Source organism: Numenius arquata, chromosome 1 (assembly GCF_964106895.1).
Source record: "Numenius arquata chromosome 1, bNumArq3.hap1.1, whole genome shotgun sequence".
Lineage (NCBI taxonomy): Eukaryota > Metazoa > Chordata > Aves > Charadriiformes > Scolopacidae > Numenius > Numenius arquata.
In genome coordinates this window covers 47067575-47092798 of record NC_133576.1, presented here as the reverse complement: position 1 = coordinate 47092798, position 25224 = coordinate 47067575, and the positions used below count along the sequence as shown (strand labels likewise).

Genomic DNA, 25224 nt, shown 5'->3' with positions numbered 1-25224 from the left:
TTAACAAAACACACAATCACCTCAAACCTGTTTTTCCAAATTGAGATAATTGTAAAACAGTACTAATATGCATGCAAAGGCATAAAAATGAAGCAATATTAAAATAAGCTTCTTGGGCTAGATTCAGAAAAGGACTTTGGTAGCTACTTATTAGCTACCAAAGATTATGAATCTGCCTTTCAGAGTGCAGTCAATACACCAGCATGAGGTGCCCAGGTACCCGATAAAGTACATGGGGGAAACGTCAGTCCCTTACAAGGACACTGCAAAAACCCACACATTGAAAAGAAAGTCACCTGCAACTAGTCAGCTTGAAACATTCAACAGAGATATTCAAGCAGTATTTTATCATATGACTACTGAACACGTTAATCAGATCTAAATCTGATTTAGATTTGCAGTAGTTGCAGCATGCATTTTCTGTACGTAAACCTGACTTCAGCTTGCACATAAATGATTGGTGTGACTACCTACAATGTCAGACAACGAAACAAGTATCTACTTAGCTTAGGCAAGTCATAAACTGATCTGCTGAAGATGGGATGGGAATGGCATGCTACAACGTGGCTCTAAGACACTACAAAAGCTCAACAGAGAGGAGGCAGTGAATGAATTATCTTCAGGATTAGAACCAACCTAGGAGGCTCTTGGATGATAATTTCTGATTTGAGTAGCTCAAGCACACCTAATTCTCTAGCAGTTCTCCAAAAAAACTTCCATGGTTTATTATTAGCCAGAGATGTTTTTAATACATAATGAAATATGACAAGACCACTTACTCCACATGTATTTCTTTCTGCTGAATGATTTAAATAATATGTGCAAGTATCCTTTTCTAAATACTGTACCTAATATAATTACTATACCTAATATAATTAATCTTACTTGGAAAACTAGCAAATGGCAAACATTTCCCAAACTAAAAGATATCTATGGAAAATTACCTGAAAAAAGCCAATCAACTAGAATCCTTAAAAACCCTTAGAATTCTTTTCCCAAATCAAAACAGTAAGTTTTTCCAAAGAATACAATGCAAGCAAAACTTTCAGCTGGTAGAAACACATGAAAATCTAACTGTGTGCCAGCTAAACACAAGCATAGCCTGAACCAAACAGTAATCCTGAAAAGCTCGGTTGCTATGATTCCCTTTGGCCTCTCTTCTGCGAAACAGAAGCTTGCCTGGCAGTGCTACAGCAGAGAGCCCAAAGTTTACAAAAACTTTCAGTATTCTTAAGAATAAGTCCTTCAGCCACATTAAATGCTTCAAAAAGTTCTACAGGAGCTGATCTGCTGATAATGAAATTACAATTCTTCTTCCATTCTTCAGCAGAAAAATTACTACAATTAATAGGTTACCGAGTGTGAATGCAAGTCCTGCATCTGAATTTCAAATTAATCTAGTTCACATCAGAATATTAATGATGAAATCTCTGCTGAAACACTTTGAAAGTTCAGTTTTGGCAGACTTTCTCAGGAAGGCATTCAATACCCAACTCTTAAAAAATATTCTAAAAGAAAAAAAGAGGGTCTGTGTTGACTGTACCATGCCAAAATTAAATTGTGTTTCAAGTGAGTGTAATGGTTATTAAACAATAATACTGAATCAGACACAGCATATGCCCTAGAATATTATAAAGATTCTTCGGCATTATGCAAAATATAAACCTGATGGAATTAAATATTAGAAGGAGAATCAGACTCAATAATATCCCTGTATCAAATAATTTCAATAGTGCACTTAAATAAAATCCCCTCTTCTGGAGCATTTCCCATTTCTGTTACTCTGACAGAAGTGAATATTGTTCTGTTCATTCTCTGGAATGGATCAGGATACAGAAAAGTTGGGAATAAAGCATGATACTTAGCAGTTGATGGTCATTCTGTTTCGGGGGGTGGATACATTGATAAACTATAGGAAGACATTTTCAGTCAGAGGGAAGTGGCTTTTATTATTTGCAAAAAATTTTTCTCTTTATAAATATTGTTCTTGGAAAAGAGTATTCTGACATCTTTGAATAATGAGTCTTCCATACCATTTGTAGCTCCCATGATACCTGTGCTTAACCGTCTAATGTTGATTGCTTTTAGTTCCTTTTCTATTGGCAGTGCAGTGTTTATTTAGAACTTAAGCTATTCATGACTTACTGATGTATAATACATCTGTAATAATAAAGAATGGGTGTATTTCTGGAGTAAATTATTTCCTTCTTTGTCTTTGCAAGTCATAGTGAAGACAGTTTTAGGAGGTGTGTGCTCTTGCTCTGCACAGAAGTATGAGAAATCCTACCCTATTAGGAAGAAGACAGAACAAATTCTTGGAGTCCCTATTCATAAACATGTTTTGTAGCCAGAAGAAAATTCTGTAGCTTGCAAAGTGAAAGGCTGTGAACATATAATCATATTTTCACTAAGTAATAACATACATTTTGTTAGAAATGAAGAAATGTTATCAGGGATATCAGTGTTTAAAAAAAAATAATATCAGTGTGAGTTTTATTTAACTCACTTTAAGAATGTCACATAGACAATGTACAACTGCTGTTCTTGTGGTGAGGTTAAATGGGCAGCCTGTATGCCCTCTCTCTTCTTTGGAAATCTTTTAAAATGCCATATTGAAACCTCTTCTTAAATATATCTTAAGAATGAATTCATGTTTAAGCATGAATGCCCCAAAAACAGGCAGTAAAGAAAAACCTATGGGATAAGACACCGAGAGCTGCTGAGAACTCAGGTGATATGCAGACCACCTGAAAATAATATCTACAGTATGAGTAGTCTAAACAGAATCCACAGGTAAAAAGTGAATGGACAACTGAACTAAGTTAAGGCACAGACACAAAGTGAAAGCCAAGACATAATTAAAAGCCCGAGATCTATGATACAATTCATTTACTTATCCTAAAAAAGCAGACAAGTCAACAAAAGGACAATTTTTAATGACTGAAACTGGTGTTTCATTTTCACTGAGCTCAATCCTCTGGAAGGTGCAAGTAGAGAGCATCTTTACAAGCCTATCTCACTACTTCCACACCTTTTCAGTAAGGACAGCTATAATCAGCAGGACTAGATACAGCTGGCATAGAGATAGGAGGCAGACCACAGCAGCTACTATTTTGTGATTAGGAATTGCTCAGTTTGTACTTAATACTGCTAGACCTGAAATTACATAGTTTCTGTAACCTTCCCAGCAGACCTATTATCTAGTAATTGCTGTTATTGCTGGCAGTTTTCCATACAGCAAGAGAAGACAGCAGAAATGACATTAAAAAAAACACAAAACAAACAAAAGCTACAGAACGCATCAATAGGATTCAAAGAGATGCGTTTGAGATCACTGTCAACTTACATTTGCGTTGTTCTATTCAGTAAAAATATTATAAATATAGGTATTTTGAATGAAGCAGTGAAGCTAAGAGGCATCTAGAGCACTAAATTATAAACACTTAAAAAAAGATAACAATACTACAGGAACACTGAAGTGTAATTCATTTTCAAACTAAACCTATGTGCTGACGAGCTACCCTAGTTAGACGAAGCACTAATTTAATGGGTTAAATTTCCCAAATTTTTAGAAATAAAAGACACTGTATAATTAAAAAGAAAAAAACAGAGTTCTAATGGGCATAGTTGGATTTTTCTTACCCAGTTTTAACTGGTTTTAAAAGTTTTATTACCCCCATTACGGAACACAGTCATGTGAAACAATGCTCTGCAGAGGATCATAGAATCGTTTTTGTTGGAAGAGACCTTTAAGATCACCAAGTCCAACCATTAACCTAACACTGCTGAGTTACCACTAAATCATGTCTCTCAGCACCACATTTACATGCCTTTTAAATACCTCCAGGCATGGTGACTCAACCACTTCCCTGGGCAGCCTGTTTCAGTGCTTGATGACCCTTTTGGTGAGGAAATTTTTCCTAATGCCCAATTCTAAACCTCCCCTGAAGCACCTTGAGGCCATTTCCTCTCATCCTATTGCTTGTTACTTAGGATCACCACCCACCTTGCTACAACCTCCTTTCAAGTAGTTATGGAGAGCGACAAGGTCCCCCCTCAGCCTCCTTTTCTCCAGGCTAAACAACCTCAGTTCCCTCAGCTGCTCCTCACAGGACTTGTGCTCTAGAGTCCTCACCAGCTTTGTTGCCCTCCTCTGAAAATGTTCTGGCACTCAATGCCCTTCTTGTAGTGAGGGGCCCAAAACTGAACACAGTACTCAAGGTGCAGTCTCGCTGGAGTACAGGGTGATGATCACTTCCCTAGTCCTGCTGGCCACACTATTCCTTATACAGACCAGGATGCTGTTGACCTTCTTGGCCACCTGGGCACACTCCTGGTGTCAGCTCATATTCAGCTGACAGTCGACCAACACCCCCAGGTCCTTTTCTGCCAGGCAGCTCTCCAGCCCTTCTTCCCCAAGCCTGTAGCTCTGCATGGGGTTGTTGTGACCCAAGTGCTGGACTCAGCACTTGGCCACGTTGAACCTCATCCCATTGGCATCAGCCCATCGATCCAGCCTGTCCTGATCCCTCTGTAGAGCCTTCCTACCCTCAAGCAGATCAACACTCCCACCCATCTTGGTGTCACCTGCAAACTTACTGAGGGTGCACTTGATCCCCTCATCCAGATCGTTGATAAAGATGTTAAAGAGAACTGGTCCCAGTACTGAGCCCTGGGGAACATCACTTGGGACCAGCTGCCAACTGGATTTAACTCCATTCACCACTACCCTCTGAGCCTGGCCTTCCAGTCAGTTTTTTACTCAGCAAAGCGTATGCCCATCCAAGCCATGAGCAGCCTGTTTCTCCAGGAGAATGCTGTGGGAAAGGTGTCAAAGGCTTTACTAAAGTCTAGGTAGACAACATCCACAGCCTTTCCCTTATCCACTAAGTGGGTAACCTTGTCATAGAAGGAGATCAGGTTAGCCAAGAGGACCTGCCTTTCATAAACCCATATTGACTGGGTCTGGTTGCCTAGTTGTCCTATATGTGCCTTTCAGAGGGTCACCTAAAGGAATACAGAAGTCTATATGAATTCTATCTTTGCTTATATGAAAAGTTTTACCTTTCCCGCATCTTGACAGATTTGATCATGTCAAGAAGACAAAGTGAATACATCAGGGAAAGGATTGCTGCATCCTTTCACTGTTTCACATTTCGTCTCCTTCATTACCTGTTCCTATCTTCCTTTGACATAGAATAGTAAGCTAGAAGGAACTTTGCTCTGACAAATGATGAAAATCTTTGTATTCATCCAAAGAAAAAGATGGCAAACAGGAAAAACTAAAGTAAGCCTTTTAAGGGTGCAATCCAAACTTGCAGCTAAAAACCTAGCAGGGAAACTTATCTGTTTAAAGTAGGACAAAGCCCAGATATTTTTTGACATTTGATCTGGACATACAAAATGGAAAAAGAGTAGACTGGAGATGAGAAAAGATTTGTCTGCAGGATTTGCTATAGTAGTGAAAACTCAAAATAATGAGAATATTTTTATTTCACAAATTGTTTTATGAGCCTCAACATCAAAAGTAAAAAGATCCTCAAGAATTGTGTGAAAATATATGGAGAAATTTAAATTTTTTGCTGAAAAAAACTCTTCCGTTTTTGCAAAGAAAAGTACTGTAACTAGTCTAAATCTTTAATTTTTTTTTTTTAAACAGAGGATTAAGTAAGTACACCTACAGGAATTGTTGGTGTATCAATCTCTTACTGAGCTATACTTCCACAATCCTAATTAAGGCCTAAATGAAACATATTGGGCCTTCACTCGAAGACATCTGCAAATGGAAGGTAACAAAGGCAGTTAACAGGACTCCATCCAGATACAGAGGCGCACTACTATGGAATAGTAGCAATCAAAATGAGGAGCATGTACTGTTACATGGTTTGTAGAAAATGATCTAAATAATTGTGTTTGAAGACAAAACTATTTCTGACACATGATTACCTTGCCGGTGAATCATTCCTCCGTGCATAATTCTTGCCACAATGCAATGGTTCAGCTCATTCATTTTTAAAGTGATTCCCTACAAAAGGAAATGTTTATACTCTTAAAATAAAATAGTAAGCAGTGATTCTTGAGTGGTTAAGAACAGTCACTTTTCCTAAAAGCTTGAAGGCAAGGTATAAATTTTAAAGTTAAAATAAAAACTTTGCCACTCACTTAAATATGAGCAATGAAAACAGATGCTATTTATAAAGTGAAGATGCAATAATTTAAGATATAAGCATATAAGATTCTGGTTTGTTAAAAACATAATTTTGTATTGAAATGCAAAGTGTTCGGTTTGGTTTAAAGCATAATCTGCTGTACCTACTACAAGGTTGTTTCTAAATAAGAACAGATCTAGTGGTACAGCAGTAGTACGAAAGTACACATAGCACTTTAAGTTAAGTATATACACAGGAGTATATTTATCTGCAATGGCTGCTGAACTATTCTAGTTATACTGGCAACCCTACTTCAAAATGCAGAAAGTGTCATTAAAATCATTATAATACTGGTCTTTACCAGTACAGAGTCAAGAAAAATACTGAGGTTCCCTCCATACCATTGGTTCATCTGTGTTCTTCTGGAACTGCACCAGTCGAACTCGTGTTACATTCTCCATATCCATGTCGCCGTTGGCGCTTTCTGGAGAATCTCCGTTTAGGTATGGAGACGTGGGAGGAGGTGTGACTCTCAGCGCTTCATCACTGTAAACTTCATGTGCCACTACATCATGAGTTTGAAGTAAGGCCTAGAGGAGATTACAGCAACAAAATATCAGACTTCCATCATCTCTGATGCCTCCCACTCATTCCTCACGAGTATTTTTGAAGCTTTCCAGAAAGTAAAGGAAACTCAAGATATTTATGCCTCACTTTCTATGTAGGAACTTTTCCCTTAAAGGAGTCTAAGATAAACTTCAGCAGACTGCAAATGCATACACACATACCTACCCTTTAAAATCTGCATGAGTAAACCTGATTTTCTACTGTAGATACGTCAATGAGAATGATGCTGATTCCCTCTTCCCCATCTTCTCAACACCTGCAAGGTGTCAGAACTAATCCATCTTTATTTATGTGCCTAGACACAGAATTATGAAGCTACCTTTCTGAGCAAACTAATCTATAATAATTACCCTAAGAAAATGAAAAGGTATTCAGATCCTGTGGTATTTCATTCTAATAAAGATGGACTGTGGATTGGTACTGACTGAAAGAATGAAATACTGTTTTTTTGTTGTTTATTAGCATAATCAATTCCATATTCTTCCCTTCCCTTAGAGCACAGACCCAGCACAACCACACTGAGTTCAATCTACCTGATAAAAATTACAATCTAAACCAACAAACTGTTCAAATACTACTTAATTAGTTTTACTCTGTTTCTTGATGCAAAGAATGGTACAACATGTAATTGATTAAGTGTATTTAAATATCTTTGATAAGCAGAACAACTGACTGTGTAAGAACTCTAAGCTAGGGAAAGACACGAAGCCTGTGTGACTGTAAAAAGTGTAACATAGTCCTATGAGATAAAAGTTGGACAAAGTGTAAACATTTGCAAAACAGTATTCAATAGTACCAGGGTTTTTATGGTATGACGTTCTACTGTTCTCCAGGGTATCTTTAAGAGCTCTGTATCACATCCATTTCACATTTGCATTCAACTCTTAATAACAAGTATGTTATAGTTAGCTTGCTTCTGTCCAAAAACTACATATGATTTATATGTGAACATGCCAGTTTTACTCCCATACTAACTCATCAAAGACCAGAGATAGATCCTGCCTCTATACTCAAATGGATGAGTTTCTCAGATAAGGATTGATAATTCAAGTCTAGTTCTCAGCCACCAGTGCAGCTAGGTCCATCTATTTTATAGCTAACATTTTGTTAATTTTCATTTTAATGCTCTCAGCTCTTAACTTGCAAAATCCATCAATCTTGCGAGGCTTGAGATTAACCACCTAGAATTCATTTTGGCAGAGAAATCTGACTGTGCAACGTCTTAGTCTTCAATTAAAATGTTTAAGCAGAACTTAAACTGAAAAAAGTGATAGAAAACAACATCGCTACAAGATGTATTTCTGAAGTTGAATCCAAGGCAGAAACGAGATTTTCATGGCCTCTACAAAATCCTAAATTTCTTCCCAAGCTAGCATCTCTAAAGTGTACCTTGTTATAAAAGATAACTTCATAAAAAGTCTAAATTCCCTTTCCTCATATCACTTTCAACTTATAGTTGGGAATTCAGCATTATAATGATGGAATGGAATTCCCTGAACTAGCAATGCTCTGCCCACATTCCCTTCTGTTTTTCCAGTGTTTCAAGTCCTATACAAATACTATTTTTTAATCTAAATACTAAACTGTATCTGCATTTTCTGTTTTTCATCTTACTTTGTAAACCACTAAGGTCAAACTTGCAACAATTCCTCTGCATTAGTCTGTACTACTGAAGCAACACTTTATATTTAAAGATCTGGACCATGTATGTAAGTTAAACCACTTTAATTAAATAAATTCTTAATAAGATTGATTGAATTGGGTGTAAGCTTTGTTGGGAATACTCCTATATAGGTTTAGGGATTTAGCTTAATTCTCATGTTAGTATCTGAAAACTGTTTGCAACTGTCCCAAATAAGAAGAGAGCATCCACGTGCAATCATGCCGTAGCTCTGGTGGTTACAAAACCCATCCATTGTAAGAGTGCGTGTGGTCTTGGCTTTGCGCGCAAGCACTCTTTAACACACCAGGGTGATCTTCTGTGCTTCCTTCAGCTCAGGCTACTCAAAGCTAATTACTCAACTTCATGCACCTGCCCATATCTGTTATACTCTCCACGCTTTAATATTACATTTCTTATGCTATTCAGGGCCTTACATTGGTTTCACATCAAATACTTGCCTTGCTTTATACTATATTTTTAGCAGTAACATACATCTTGTAGGAGTTTTAAATATGGTAATTTGAACATTTTTGAAGGTTCATAATCATACTAGATGACTTCTGAATATACTAACAAAAATTAACACAAATTCAGAAACATCAATTTTTAAAGTAAAGCAACTTCAATTTAAATATCAAAAACATTTAATATAAAGACTGCTATTGCATTTTACTTAAAGATACTTGTTTTCATGCATTTCTGTCAATTTTGATAAATTAAGATTTTTTTTTCTTGTCTCTTTTTTCTTTGTAGAACATGTTAATACTGCTGAAAGTAAGTTTACTGAGAACAACTGCCTTCTACTATATCACAGGATCATTGTTTGCAAAGAACAGCATAGGAAGGCACATAATGATGGATAAAATTTCCAACATGAAATTAAGTAAAAGTCTCCTAGTACAGCAAACGTTTCAATTGCTGCCACATACTAACCATATATAATAGAACCCTTTACAGATAAAACTGGTGCATTTGAAAAAATATTCGAAGTTGTGTAATGGAATAAAAGCTCCTTGAAATTTGTACACAACAAATGAGGTACTTGGTAATCTTTTAAAGAATTCTTAAATTAATTATCTATGGAAAGACCTTTATGCAAAATTTACATACTTTTCTTTAAATTAAAATGTTACGCATGTACAGACCGAATTTATAATTTATTCCTGTACTTTTAAGGCCCACAACCAAAACCACAACAATCTTTGAACTTTAAGATCTCAGCCCCAGTAAGAGTACTTAAAAATACTTATTGTATTGGCTTTGGTTCTGTAAAGGTCTAAGCCACTAACACTGTTTCAGTAAACAAGACAGGCTATACACCATTGTCTTCCAATTAAATAATATCAATAATAGTAAAATACTCTGTTATCATACAGGCATTAATGCACATGATTCTACATATTACACCTTACTGCTTCAGTCTCTGCGCATCAGAGCTCAGCAACTTAGTAACCAGAGTATTGCTCTGTACAATGCTTGGTAAATACACTGAGTGTAAGCTGACAACATTGTTTTATACAATTATTTCCTTTCCTAAGAGTATCTATTTTAAAGGCTTTGGCTCTGAAGGAAAGTTTGGCAGAATGCTTTACACACAAAGAATAATTTTGTGCCTAGTAAGAGGTGTGTCTGGGAGCAGAAGTGGGAATGATGGGATTGCCTCTGACATTTGGAGACTCTTTGGATCTGCACCCTGAAGGTATGGTTCCACTGCAACATATATAGATTCAACTGCCGCTTTACACATTTGTGCCATTCCTCCCTATTGCAGACTGCACGTTTCTGTCCCCTTGCTCGTTCTGGCTCTGGCAGGATTCCAGTTGTTCCTAGGTCTTTTTGCCAAACTGATCATTGTTTCGTTGGAGCAGTTCTCTACTAGTTTAGCACAGTGCAATACTGAAGCGCAGTGTCAGATGAATGTCAGAGTAACTGCAAGGGAGAGGATGAAGCATGGGGAGAAGGGATGGGACTCCATCAACTAGCAATTTAGCTTGGGATGCCATAGACTAACTTACTGAAATTACTCCTCGTCAGAAATATTTGTTATGGAATTGTGCCTTATTCCTTACGAAAAACTACCTTTTACAGAATTGCAGCAAAAGAAATCTGACAAATGGTTTTAAGTTTATGAGGATATCTGGTGGAGATACAGATACCGATAAAAGATGATTTCCAACTCACTTTTCCTGTCACTTGATTCATTAAATTTTTATATGCCACAATAATTTTTATTGATACCTACTCTGAAAATAATTTATACTTAAAAAAAAAATACTTTCTCCACAGTGTCTGCTTTTGCAATACCGTGCAATATTACACAAAGAAGGTAAATCAAATGAACCTGTCAGATTCCAAATAAAGAAGTTGACTACCAGAAAGTATTGTTCTTGAGTTTTTTTCCTTTTTTTTTTTTTTCTTAAATCGTTCTTACAATATGGCTGAGTACCATTCCATCTTCTTTTACATTCTATTTCAAGCAAGTATTCCTGTTAAATGCTGAACCAGATTTGTTAGACTTCAGGACAGGTAACATTTCCAGGCAATGACATATCAGTGTGTTGCTGAGTACAACATAAAAATCCCACATAAAAAGTCTGCATTAGCAATTAGTACAATGAAATAGGAATGGATCGACAAATAAAACAATTGGGTTAGTGATGACCTGATGTACATACTGAACGCATTGCAGGAGTTTTTACTTCTGACAAGCTTCCATCTTGCCCTGTGGACTAAATGCCCATCACCTGCTGGATTACACTGGCTGAGCTTCTGGTGTACATCTTTGAGTTTATTTTTATCTGAAAGGAGTCTAGTTTGCATGCTTTGGGACTCTTACATGACACAAGCCAAAGCATTGCAAGGGGATGATCAGGAGATTCACTTCAAAACCACACTCCTGATCTGACCTAAAGCACTAAAATAAATGCACCCGAAGCTATAGTGGCCATCAAAAAACACAGTGGGACATGCAGCTGTCCAGATTTCATCTTATACCTGAATATGGGGTTGGGTTCAGCTCACTCTTTCCTGGAAATTAGGTTTATCCTTCAGACTTACAGTAATTCAGCTTTCAGGTGAGCAAATTCCACAAAGCCCCCTGCATATAATCTTTGTGTTAGGGAAAGTCAAAATCAGGATTTTAAACTGACAATAGCGTATAGCACATTTAAGCAAACATTTTTATTTCTGAACTTATGATCTTCATCCACAGCATGAATAAAAGGAATCCTTTAAGTAGTTTCAAAAGACTGGACTTCAGTAACTGGAACCAAGTTATTAAAGTAGTCACATCCCTGAACTTAGGACAATTACTGCCCACAAATCAGTTTTGTAAAATAGACACAGGAATTGATATGTAACACAAATTAACTAAAGTGCACAGGCTCTCGATATATTGTAAAATAATGTTAAATAAGCACTAATTTTGCAATGACTTCACACACCTTTATCTTAAGATCATCTTGGGAAAAGAAAAAAGAGGACTCCAGCTCTACCTATGAACACCCAAAAGGATTCATTCTTCTTTCTATGTGCAGCCCAGCTTCCTCCAAAAAGACAGTGAGACTGCTCCATAATTAGATTACTCCAAACTGCTGATGGTTTTCAGCTTAGTAGTGGGGCCCAATAGTAGTAGTAATAGAAACTATTTTGCCAGACCAGCAGATTAGAAATATTTATTAATAGGTACATTGTGTTCTATGCAGTTTCATCAAATGCAGATTTTAGGGAGAACTTACTGAAATTCAGTTTTCTAATATAAAGAATATACAAAAAAACCCCCAACAAACAAACAAACCCCAACAAGAGTAACATTTGCTTACCATGAAATGAGGTTGTGTTAAAATACGCTTTAGCTCCTTTGCATCATTGTTCTCTGGGTAACATGAAATTTCTTCCAATACCTGCAAACCAAGCGGAAGAAACGCGCATAGTAACTTGCTTTTAAATAAAGCTATTAATCAAACAACTGAAAAGCCTCACTGGTTAGTCAGAATATCTCCAAATGATTATACAAAACAATGTTTTTGACAGGAAAGGGCTGAGGAGAATGTGCCCCCCCTCCAAAGAATAAAATACCCCATTTCAGTTTTCTTTCTAAGAGAGATTAAAGCAGAAATTTGGAGGAAATGGTTGCTCTTTTTCAATTGACAGTATTCCTCCAACAGCTAAATATATGGAGACAGAAATGAAGCACTAACTTATAGGTGACACACATCACCACCACCAATTGTGACTTTCACACATGGTCTCAACTTACTAAAACAATCAATTTAAAAGCAGAATTTAAAATACTCATAAAATCTTCTCTCCCCAAATTAAATTGTTAAAGAGATCAAGTGTAGGTGGTTCAACTGCTACACCACCTCAAAGCTCCAGGTTTTATAAAATCTGAGCCATAGTTCAGCTTATCATTGAGGGAAGGTGGAGGCAGGAGGCATTTGCCTGCAACCTAATACTTTTAACCTTTATTTTCCACATGCAACTACTTGGACAACAAGAAGTGGAGTATTTTGCTTCTGGAATCACCTCTCAGGAAATTTTGCAGAATAGGACTTTGGGGTGTCTATCAGTGTGACTGCAGTTACTACACAATGATTTAGTCTTCCTGTTAATTCTGTTTTAATAGCACTATAAATAATGTTTTTGGCATTACCCCCAACAACTGTACTTATTTTCACTGATAATATAAAATACAACTATTTATTTTTTTTACTACTTGCAATAAATAAACAATATATAAACATATAAAATACTATTTATCAGTTATAAGAGTTAAGAACATCTATGTGTATTTATCTTTCATCTTAATAGGCAACCTTCATTGAATTTCTAGGTCTGCTCTTCTTAGAACTATTTATGATAAACTTGTTTTTTCAAAATATCTGGAAACATATCTTTTTTTCGTGACTAGCATATAAACTGAACGTGAAAGATATTGCATTTACATAACAGAAGTATTCCTTTTAAGACTGCCATTGTTGCAGCAAAGGTTAAATGATGAAACTCTAATATATATATAATCCTCACAGATATAATGGAATTCTGCAAGTTTATGCAACATGTTATGTAACTTAAGTAAGCAACGGTAGAATTCCAGAAATAATTCAGGTTATGAGCCAGAATACGTATCAGTATCTTAATGAAGAAAAAAATTGTTTTACTTTAAATACAACCAAACTTTCAATGTAAAAAATGTATTTTAAAGCTATTACCTCTTTGGCTCTCTGTACAGCATCACTTGGAGGATTCCTGATTTGTGGTGAAGATTTTGTGTTTATTTTGTCATAAAGCTGAAATAACAAGAAAACAAACTACTGAAATCATATGCTACTTTATATAAAGTAATGATGAGTGCTAACAATAGCCTGTTTATGTTACCATGATTAAGATGACTGTTAAAGTGCAAGTCCCACAGATGTTTTGTATACAAAATCTAGCAGCTTAGGGTTTTGGCTTTTCATTTTAAAACATTTCCCGATTTGAACAGTGCCATAGATTCAGAGTTCATAGGATGACATGGGAAAGTTCAAGAGGTTAAGGCATTCTGCAAATCTCCCATGCTTTTTCCACAGATTTACAGAAACTATATTCTTCTGCTAGAAGTGATCCTACGAATCTTGAATAAATGCTGTAAATTATACATTCTGCTATAAAATCAAATTGATCTGCATATCCCACTTTGCTCAATAAATCTGAATATAATCAAACATTCTGAATAGTAATTTAAATAAACCTCAGAATATGGGAAAATGATCTCGAAGACACAAAGCTACAAAAGCCTAAGTCTTTGGAGAAGAGAAAAACAAATCTTTCCAAGAAAGAGGGCTCACAAAAAAACCAGTACCCTTATTTTACTAGGATTTTCTATAGGACAGAAGAATGCCAATGCACTTCAACAGGAAATCGTAAACATTCCAGGTTAATTATTTAAAAAAACCCAACTTTTAAAACCCCCTCAACTATGTGAAACACAACAGGAGAGAGATCTATTTTCAATTTCGAATTAGAGGTAGATATTACAGGTTCTCTTTCACTCAAACCTGAAAGACTGTGCATATTTTAAAGAAATAATTGTATATAAAGAATAAAAAGGCACTGTAATAAGTACTGTCTTTCAAATAAAAAACTTTTGGCTTACATTTCAAACAATATAAAGATGGTCATGCCTGTAATTATTTCCTATTTATGTTAGGCTACTTCTTTGAAACATAAGACAGAAAAAAAGATATAAACAGCTATTTTTTGGATATTAGAGAAATTTTTCATAGAATCATAGAATGGTCTGGGTTGAAAGGGACCTTAAAGATCATTGAGTTCCAACCCCCCTCCCATGGGCAGGGACACCTCCCACTAGTCACTGGGAGGCACCACAGTGCCAATGGTGAAACACTGCAAAAAGTTGTCCAGGGAAACTGGAATCTCTCAACTTTGGAATTACTCAAAATTAAACTGAAATTCAAAATAGTGTTTGTAAACAAATATTCAAAATACACAAGGGACTCTAATACCTTCAGCAAATCTTAACAATGTAAAGGATGAGTTAATAAGAAGCTCCCAGTTAGGCTGCTCAGCAAGGAGTTCTCAGGAGCTTCCTCTGAGAAGTTTACAGCTCCATTGTTTGGCTGAGGATGGCCTTTGAATAAGCTACAAAAGTGCCATCTTCTCTTTCTCACATGAAACACCATTCGGTTTTAGAACAGATGTAGTTTGCAGTAAATACAATCCAATATCATCGTCATTTTCCTTGTGTCCCTTAACAATCAAGTGCACATGTTCTCCATTTCAAATCCATACACAAACAAAAATGAAAACAGGAAACTATGTCACTGCCAAAAAACATTGCCTGCAGGACAGTTATACCACTATCTTGGGAAAAGTAGGAAAGTCAAACCAAATCAGTTTATTCCACATCCAACAACTTCACCTTGTGCTGCTAAAACACTGTTATATGACACAGTTTAAGCAGTCTTGACCACTGCTGAAGTTTTTAAAATGAAAGCTTTCTGCTAGCTTATAGTTCAGGAAATAACTTTAGTTGCAAATACAATTACTTGACTTTACCTTGTCTTAAATAAGTAAACAAGACCTACCCAAACTCCAGCAACCCCAAATTATTAAGTACCACATTTATACACCTGTTAAGAAACTGCATCAAGCAATGTGTACCGAGTATAGCAAAGTAGGAGCTGTTGAAAATGAATTATACCCAACCAGAATATTACTGAATGTATTTTTCTAAAAGTCATACACATATCCTGTTTAAGATTGATGGAATTACAGAAAAGTTAGCGTGAAAATATTTTATTAGTTATTTCTAGCAATTGTTTAAAAGCCAAGTCACTGAAGTTGCTGATTTCACTCAAGTCACTATGTTATTGTGATCCAAAGTAACTGGCAGTTGAGTGTTAGACAAACAGTTTTTTCTCACTATCAAGGGAGGATAAGTTATCTTTTGAGACTAGGAAGGAGGCAAAAAGGAAAAGTAGGAAGCAAAGTGCCTCTAGGAATGCTTAGAAAAAAATCAAGGCAAAGTTCAGACTAAACAAGGGTGCATTTATTTTTCCATAGCGCGTTCGTGCTGAGTCACGGCACTTAAATTTCATCTTCCAGGACTGCTACTTACTGAGATTTGCTTCCAAGGCACCAAAACATTAGGAGTAACTCTGACAGTACTTAAAAGAAAAACTTTCATATTTGCATTAAGGCTTAAAGCCTATATATTACCCAAGCTATAGGATCCATTCATTGTTTCTGGAAGTAGAAGACAGCTTCAACTAGACAAAGAATGTATTTCTCTTCTTGGGTACTCTACCCCCAAAGCTCATGACAGTAGAAGGCACTCATTCCAGTGTCGAATGGAAACATAATGCAAACAGCCTACACCAAATTACATTTTTACCACGAGTATGTGTTTTTCTCTAAAATTGTGTTCAACCTTAACTCTAAAAAGCAAGAAGCAAACAAAACCCACAATAAATCTGCTAAGAAACTTGAACCTCTCCAACCTGAAATGCATTCTTAAATGGTAAATTCCTAATTAAAACCAGTGACATTTCATGAAGGTATGCTGATTTAACAAAAAGCGAAATACACTTTTTCATTTATTTAACTGGGTTACCATCACTTTAACCTTTGCATGCAAGGAAAAAGAAAAGCGTATTTTCTGCCCAAATAAAAGATCGTGTATCTAAGAACAAAGAAGACAAGTAACATTTAAAGAGGAGGAATTATCTTGGCAGGGGGAAGAGGGAATCTCAGGCAGCCAGAAAGCATAGTCAGCGACATATGAGTTTCCCCCAGGGAAGACTACAGCCAAATGCCACACCATAATGAGAATTATCAATTAAGAATAAGGTTGTTATATGTATTTGTGGCGTGCCCACAATAGACCACTGTTCAGTTCCACATTCAAAATACAGGAAGGATGTCAAGAGGCTCAGAAAAAGCTTTCCAAAAAATATCAATCATCTCTCCCCCTAGTTTATTATAAAATGCTTAAAGCAGACAGAAGTTTGATAAGGGAATTCAGTTTAAATGGCAAAACTGTCACATGATCCGAGTAAAAGGAAGCAGTCAAGACAAATTCAGAGTAGAATTAAAGTACCAATATCAACATTGCAGGTAATTAAGGGTGTAATGGATTTACACCCTTAATTTGGGTGTTTTGGGAATCTTGGGAAAGAATAAATAATAAAAATCTTGGGAATTTTTAAAAATCAGAAACAGACATTTTTGAAATGGTATACTCTAATTCAAGTTAGTTCATGGACTTTTTAGCTTACAAAGGGACCAGGCTACATAATTAAAATTATTTTTCCCAGTCACCTATTCCATAAACAATAGATTAACCTTTAAAATTTCAGTGTAAATAATTTATTTTGTAATTTGGACAGTGACATCTATATCAATAAAACTGGTGGTTTATGAAATATCCTAAAGGGAACCAATAGCAGTAGAGAAAGATTTATTTTTGTATTTGAAGTTAAAGAAGATTTTCACATGAGAAAATCCAAATGACATAAAGAAAAATGTTGTTTGTCAATTCCTGTACGATACTTTTTTTAAACACACTGTAGATGTTCAGCTATTTGTTACTATCTCTGTACTATGAATTACTTTTAAAACAGGAGCTGACTGTGGCTTTCATCACGTCAAGGTTTCTTTGTCTTTTTATCGAAGGGCCACAAATTCTTGCATTTTAATTGTGGTTCTCGAAATGATGGTTAATGCGGTCTTGACCTAAACCTGTTTTAATCCCTTTTTAACAACAAAATAACTGTACTTATTACTGACATTTCATGTTAGCAACAGAAAAATTTCCTTGTGAAGACAATCAGTATTGTTACCAAACTATCTCAATGTCTCTTTTCACGTCTCATCTGGAAACAACCTTTTGTTCAGGCCATGCAATTTCTCCCTGGTATAATGCATTATAACACTAAATTATTTTGTAAAGTAGTGGTACAAATTACAATACAATTAGACAATACGCAACTACTACATACTGAAGACAATAAAATGACAAGACTGTTTTCAAATCTATAAATAAAGACACACCAGTACACCACAAACCATTTCTCTTGCTCAGGTTCACGTCATTGTGTATTTCTAATGCATCCTTAGGAGAAATTAAAATAATATTATATACAAGATTGTATCAGAAGTACACTTTCTACATTAACTGGTTATGTAGTCAAAGCAAATATAATAACATACTACCAAGATATTTATCTTTAAAAACTTGTCAACTAATAATAACTAAAACCAGAAACAAAGGAAGTATTAGTACGTCTTAGTACTTGCTTTATATTTTAATTTTTTCAATATACCATTTCAACAATGCTTTCACAGAATTTTTTTGGACATTAAAGAAAAAGTCTCGTTCTAAAGTGTCTGTTGTTTGGTATGTACTCATATAAACAGAAGGACGAAATCCAGGATATTGTTTTGTATTTCTCATTTCCAATTTTAGTAACTGTGTGTTCAGTCTGGACAGAATTTTTTAGCATTAAGTTATTAAGTCGATTTCAAAAAACACATTGACAATTATTAGTCTTGTTACAGAAGATGATTAGAAGCCTTCTGTCAGAACACAGCAGAAGCTGGTAAGAGAAGAAGAACATATACTATGCATTAATGCACTGGAACTGGTGAAGCAGTCCTACCTTCTTTGCAATTTTTGAAAAAAGACTGTTTTGCAATACTTTTTAAATATCTTTGCAATTAAACAGTAGCTATAGCAGAAGCAATTTAGAAGAAGGAATTTACAGCTCCAGAATTTGTCTCTGAAAGCATGTGAATTTAGAGGTTTCATTTATACACATTAACAAGAACATTTGTTCCCCTGGACGTAAGAATCCAACACACCTTTACATGAACATTTTACAAAATGTTTAGGAAAACTCTGAATGGAATCTGTTTGCATACATCATAGATTAAAGTAAACATTAATGACAATTACAGTCAGGCTTTATATACTCCTGTGGTACAGAACACATTACTACATGCAGTTGGCTACACAATTTTAATCACAGAAAACCAGCCTGCTTACAATGCTGTTGTCTTTCATCAGCCCTGCAACCCTAAGTCTTTCAGGGATCATACCAAAGGTGGTTTCTTGTGGAACAGATTTAACTGGTTCATTCTTCACTGTCCTCAACAGAATGCTTTTTTATGTAACACCAACAGCCTTGCAGCAGGGCAAAATCTATGTGCCTTAATGATGGGCTTTCTTTGTACTGGGATGTTCTATTTTGAAGTGATAGCAAATAACTCTGTCCCCTACCCCCAGTAGCCCAACCTCCAACAATTTCACTCAGCAATAAGCATAAACACAATTGAAGTTTTCTAATAATTTCTAAAAAATTTGAAAAAATGAAATTAAATAAAAATTAGAAATGATATGAATTATATATAAATTATAAAATTTAATTAAAATTTTAATTAAAATAATAGTAAGTTGTAAAATGCCACAGCAATTGTAATCTTTGGAATTTCCAGACTTTTGAATACTTTGCATCTCAGCCTCAATCCTCAGCACCAGTTCTTCTGCATTCACTACACAGAAAATCAAAATTAAGAGCATGCTCTAGTAAAGCTTAACAATCACAACTGGTACATTAACAAAACTCGATATAACAAACATAAACCGACATTATAGCTAATTAAGAGAATAGTACTGCTTCTTAAAAAGACAAGTTTTACTTTAGATTTTGCATGCTAGAACACAAATGCTACGAAGAGAATACCCACAACGTATCAAGTAGTGTCACTATCAGTTGACCAGCTTCGTAGGAGTTGAGACTTTTTGTCTTCTGCCTGTATAAAGGGAACTCGTTTCTTCTGATATTTAAAAGCAGGCAGCCCAAAGCCTAATCCACAATCAGGAAGGCGAGACAAAACAACAAACTCTTCTCTTCTGACTAGTTTTTCAGATGTGCAGAAATTCCTTTTTAACCATTTCCTGTAAGAGGAGTCAGAGCACTGTCCGAATGCAACCCCATTCAATGTCACACTGAAAAATTTAGATACATGAAAACTAGCAGAAATTTAGCTTCACTGCCTGGTCTAATCTTGAATGTAATCAAAGTTAGATCACACAGTGAAATCAGTAAGGATTTTATCTATACAAAATCTGTAAGTTTCTGAGATGCAAATGAGAAACTTTTGTTAAAAAAGAGATACTGAACTGCTAGAGCATAAAACCCCATGATCTTTCAACAAATACACATTTTGTGAGGATTCAGTTGTAATTCAGACAGATACTGGGTTGCCAACCTCAAATACGAAATCCCCAAATAAAACCATCTAAAAATAACCATTAGAACATGTCCTTATATTTTTGATTTTTGCTTTCTGAACAATATGACCACATGCAACACAGTGATATTAAAGGACTGGTTTTATTCACTTTTAGATTTTTGTACCATCTAAAAATTCTTGGCTGGAGGTGCTGCCCCTTGCACAGCAACATTTACCAACAAATAGGCTTGATGCTCTGTTACCTTTCACAGTTCCCTGTTGTTGTACTTCATTTACCCTAAAGGGTAAATGAACTGCAAGTCTGAAAGAAATCCATGACCTACTGAATGAAATAATATTCACAAGCAGTAATATCAAAGAAGCGCTAAAATTAAAGAGTCAATTAGATAACTCATGGACCACTTCATTCTTTCTTCTGCCAGTTCTGTTTCGCATCTCCTTTTCCATGCAAAATATTACAACCTTCCCATGGCTGCCTCTTTCCTTGGGATTCTATGCTTTCAAGGAAACATATCGCTGAAGGTAACAAATCCTACTGAAAAACACACTGAATAACAAGGTCACAGTCAGCAGGGGCTTTATCTTTGTTTAAAGACAGTTTGTTCTTAAGGACTATGCCTGAAGCTCGCTATTAGTCATTTCCCAGCATAGTTCTACAGGACACATTACTGCCCTGTCCTGTATGACAGTCTGAAGCATATTTGACTACTTTGCAGTCTACTTTGTGACCTCTAGAGCATTACAGGTTATGGCCCTCCCCAGCTTCAAACTTTTTGCTGTGTGATACACATTGCAAAATAGGAGTACGACCCACCTTTGCATTCCAGTTCCTTACACACTGACGTGCTGTGCAATTAAACAGTGAACAAAAGAACTTCGATAGAAGGTTTCAGGAAGTAGTTCATCGTCTAAAATGAAGATTCTCTGACACAGTATTCACAGACCAAGACAGTCTGAAGCAGTAGATTTAATTCTGTCTGAACAGACAAGAGTTTGCTTCTGTCATGCCACAGAACTGACAGCTGCTATCATTGCAGCTTGTTACTTCAGATACTGACTTTCAGTAACCCTGACGGAGGTTATGCTAATTTGAAATAGCCAATTTCTTTCTACAATTCACATTCATGAAACACAGAAATAATTTTTATGTAAAAAAATAATAAAATCTTATAGTAGCAACGAGAACCTTGATTTTCACTTTAATTTTGATTATTTATGTGATGGAATTGAAATACACTTATTCTCCTTTTACTTTTTAGAGGAACTTTTATCCGCAAAATGTAGGCTAACCATAATTTGTTTTTTAAAGTCACCTGTATTCTTACATATTCATAAAGTGTTACTTGTAGAACAGGGTTACACTTGCTGCTACCTGTGTCAGAAATGAACATTAGACAAGATTTTCTTATGCCTTTACCTACAACAGTAGGTAAGAAAAAATGGTGCCAGGTAAACTCAATCAACCCTACGGAATGTCAACTTTTACTCCAACCTGCTTTCTGGTTTTGGGACCATTCCACATTTGGGATTCTTCACCTGTTTTATTTTAAATCAAGAACTTAACTTCTGAGGGGAAGAAAACAGGAGAGAAAACCCAACCAAACTGGGCAAAACGTTTTTCTCTGTATATTAGTTCAATTCCCACTGCACATGATTGGTAAACAATTGTCTTCTAGGCAGTAAGAATGACAAATGTCATTGTATTACATACACAAAACCTGAAATTCTGACCAGGCAAACCTGACATACCAATGAAGCAAAATACCAACTGGAAAATGTTTAATAAATGTTAGCAGGTTGTTAACAAGCACATTTCTGATGCACACAGAGGATACTACATGTTTCTTAGTGGTTAATGCCTTACTACTGGAGAAAGAGGAAATATATTAACTGATCTATTTCAAGAACTGCTAGAATAAAATTCCTTGACCTTTCAGTTTGCTATACGTAACAACAAACACTGCCTGTCAGATGCGGTCCTACTGAGTTCCCAGAACAGCATCTTAGTAAAGCAGAAACAACCAAGGTTGAGGATGATAGCAGAAACAACTACTGAGGATGAATATAAAGTAAAGGACAGAAGGTGACAGATATGGTATCTATTTTACTGAGGTGGAACCCTGAAGTGGTTGTAGGCTTCCCTCCAGAGGGAAAACACATCCTCCTAGCCCCTAAGAAGTGCACATCCACAGGACTGTGTATGCATTGCCTTCATAGGAATCCACAGGGTGAAAATGAACCCAGAAAAAGAAATGTTCCTCATTGCCTTCACAGGGTCTATTATTGGTAGCAATTTGGTTACGTGTCAGTTGGAAGGAAAACACAGAGCCCTTTGCCAGTGTTGGCAATAGGCAAAGATGCCAAGAGGCATTATACATGTTACCACTCAATACTTTATCATCTAAATCTTGCATTGACATATTTTGTATGCTTGGAAACTCTAGAAGAACTAGAAGGTTAAGGTCTTCTGGCCCAAGAGATTGTGGGGTTGATTGACAGGTCTTTAAACTAGATGTGAAATGGAGAAGGGGGTGATAACATCAGGCCCGTCTTTGAGGCTCCTGAGGCAAAAGGAACCTGTGAATCACAGATAAAACACCACAAAGGAAGGCCACCTGAAGAGCAACAGGAAGGAAATGGAGCCATTCCAGCTAATAAGTCAGCCCCATTGGGTGCCCAGCTGAAGTGCCTTTACACAAATACACGCAGCACAGGGAACAAGCAAGAGGAGTTAGAGACGTGCGCACACCTCCAGGGCTATGATCTCATTGGCATCACAGAGACGTGATGGGATGGATCTTATGACTGCAGTGTTGGAACGGAGGGTTACAGACTCTTCAGGAAGGACAGGCTGGGCAGACGGGGAGGGGGTGTTGCCCTCTATGTCAATGACCATCTGGAGTGTGTGGAGCTCCACCTGGGGACAGATGAAGACCCAACAGAGAGCTTATGGGTCAGGATTAAAGGGAGCACAGGGGCAGGTGATGATACAGTAGGGGTCTGCTACAGACCACCAGATCAGAGTGACAGGGAGGATGAGGCCCTCTATAGACAGATAGGAGCAGCATTGCGCTCGCACACCCTGGTCCTCATAGGGGACTTCAACCACCCCGATATCTGCTGGAAGGACAACACAGCAGGGCACAAGAAATCCAGGAAGTTCTTGGAATGCGTTGATGATAACTTTCTTCTTCAAATGATCGAGGAGCCAATGAGGAAAGGAGCTGTGCTGGACCTTGTCCTTACCAACAAGGAGGGGCTGGTGGGGAATGTCAAGTTCAAGGGTAGCCTCGGCTGCAGCGATCATGAAATGGTAGAATTCAAGATTCATAGGGCAGCGAGGAGGGTGTGCAGCAAGCTCGCTACCCTGGACTTCAGAAGAGCAGATTTTGGTCTCCTGAGAGATCTGATTGGCAGGGTAGTGTGGGAAAAAGAACTGGAGGGGTGAGGGGCCCAAGAAAGCTGGTTGGTATTCAAGGATTGCCTCCTCCAAGCTCAGGAGAGGTGTGTCCCGAAAAAGAAGTAGTCAGGCAAAATGACTGGATGAATAAGGAACTGCTGGACGAACAAGGAACTGCTGGACAAGCTCAGGACCAAAAAGGAGGCCTATAGAGGGTGGAAGCAGGGACGGGTAGAATGGGCAGAATATAAAGAAAATGTCCGAGTGGCCAGGAACAAGATCAGGCAAGCGAAAGCCCAGGCAGAACTAAATCTAGCCAGGGACATCAAAAACAATAAGAAAAACTTCTATAGATATGTCAGGGATAAAGGCAAGACTAGGGAAGTTGTGGGCCCTCTCCAGAAGACCGGATAAATGGAAGACCTGGTCTCCCAGGATATGGATAAGGCCGAGCTACTGAACAACTTTTTTGCCTCAGTCTTCACCGGCAAGGGCTCCAACCACACTGCCCAAGTCACGGAATGCAAAAACAGGGGCTCTGCGAATGAAGAACTGCCCACAGTAGGAGAAGATCAGGTTCGAGACCTATTAAGGAACCTGAAGGTGCATAAGTCCATGGGACCTGACGAAATCCATCCACGGGTCCTGAGGGAGCTGGCGGATGAAGTTGCTAAGCCACTTTCCATCATATTTGGGAAATCGTGGCAATCTGGCGAAGTTCCCGCTGACTGGAAAAAGGGGAACATAACCCCGATATTCAAAAAAGGAAACAAAGAATACCCAGGGAACTATAGGCCAGTCAGCCTCACCTCTGTGCCTGGCAAGATCATGGAGCAGATCCTCCTGGAATGTCTGCTAAGGCACATTGAAAATAAGGAGGTGATTGGAGACAGCCAACATGGCTTCGCCAAGGGCAAATCGTGCCTGACAAATTTGGTGGCCTTTTACGATATTGCCACAGACTTGGTGGACAAGGGCAGAGCAACAGACTTCATCTACCTGGACTTATGCAAAGCATTTCACACTGTCCCACATGACATCCTGGTCTCAAAATTGGAAACTCATGGATTCGATGGATGGACCACTCGATGGATAAAGAACTGGCTGGATGGCTGCACTGATGGTTGTGGTCTACAGCTCAATGTCCCAGTGGTGGCCAGTGACGAGTGGTGTTCCTCAGGGGTCGGTACTGGGACCAGTGCTATTTAACATCTTTATCGGAGACATGGACAGTGGGATAGAGTGTACCCTCAGCAAGTTTGCTGACGACACCAAGCTCAGTGGCACGGTCGACACGCTGAAGGGAAGGGATGCCATCCAGAGGGACCTGGACAGGCTTGAGAGGCGGGCTCGTGCAAATCGCATCGTTCAACCAGGCCAAGTGCAGGGTCCTGTACCTGGGACGTGGCAATCCCAGGCACAAATACAGGTTGGGCGGAGAATGGCTGGAGAGCAGCCCTGAGGAGAAGGACTTGGGAGTGCTCGTGGATGAGAAGCTCAACATGAGCCGGCAGTGCGCACTGGCAGCCCAGAAAGCCAACTGCATCCTGGCCTGCATCAAAAGAAGTGTGGCCAGCAGGTCACAGTCACAGGAGGTGATTCTACCCCTCTATTCTGCGCTC

At 37.5% G+C, this 25224-nt stretch overlaps 1 protein-coding gene across 5 annotated transcripts in view; it reads right to left on the bottom strand.

Annotated features, from left to right (window-relative positions):
• The window catches only part of CASK (calcium/calmodulin dependent serine protein kinase), a 215905-nt gene that overhangs the window by 31270 nt on the left and 159411 nt on the right, over positions 1 to 25224 (bottom strand). For all 5 annotated transcript variants that reach the window (XM_074149918.1, XM_074149927.1, XM_074149944.1 and 2 more), the window contains 4 exons: positions 13653 to 13730; positions 12261 to 12341; positions 6551 to 6739; positions 5947 to 6025 (listed from right to left, as the gene is read on the bottom strand). In XM_074149918.1, the coding sequence (XP_074006019.1) occupies positions 5947 to 6025; positions 6551 to 6739; positions 12261 to 12341; positions 13653 to 13730 (427 nt within the window). The remainder of the gene's footprint in view (positions 1 to 5946; positions 6026 to 6550; positions 6740 to 12260; positions 12342 to 13652; positions 13731 to 25224) is intronic.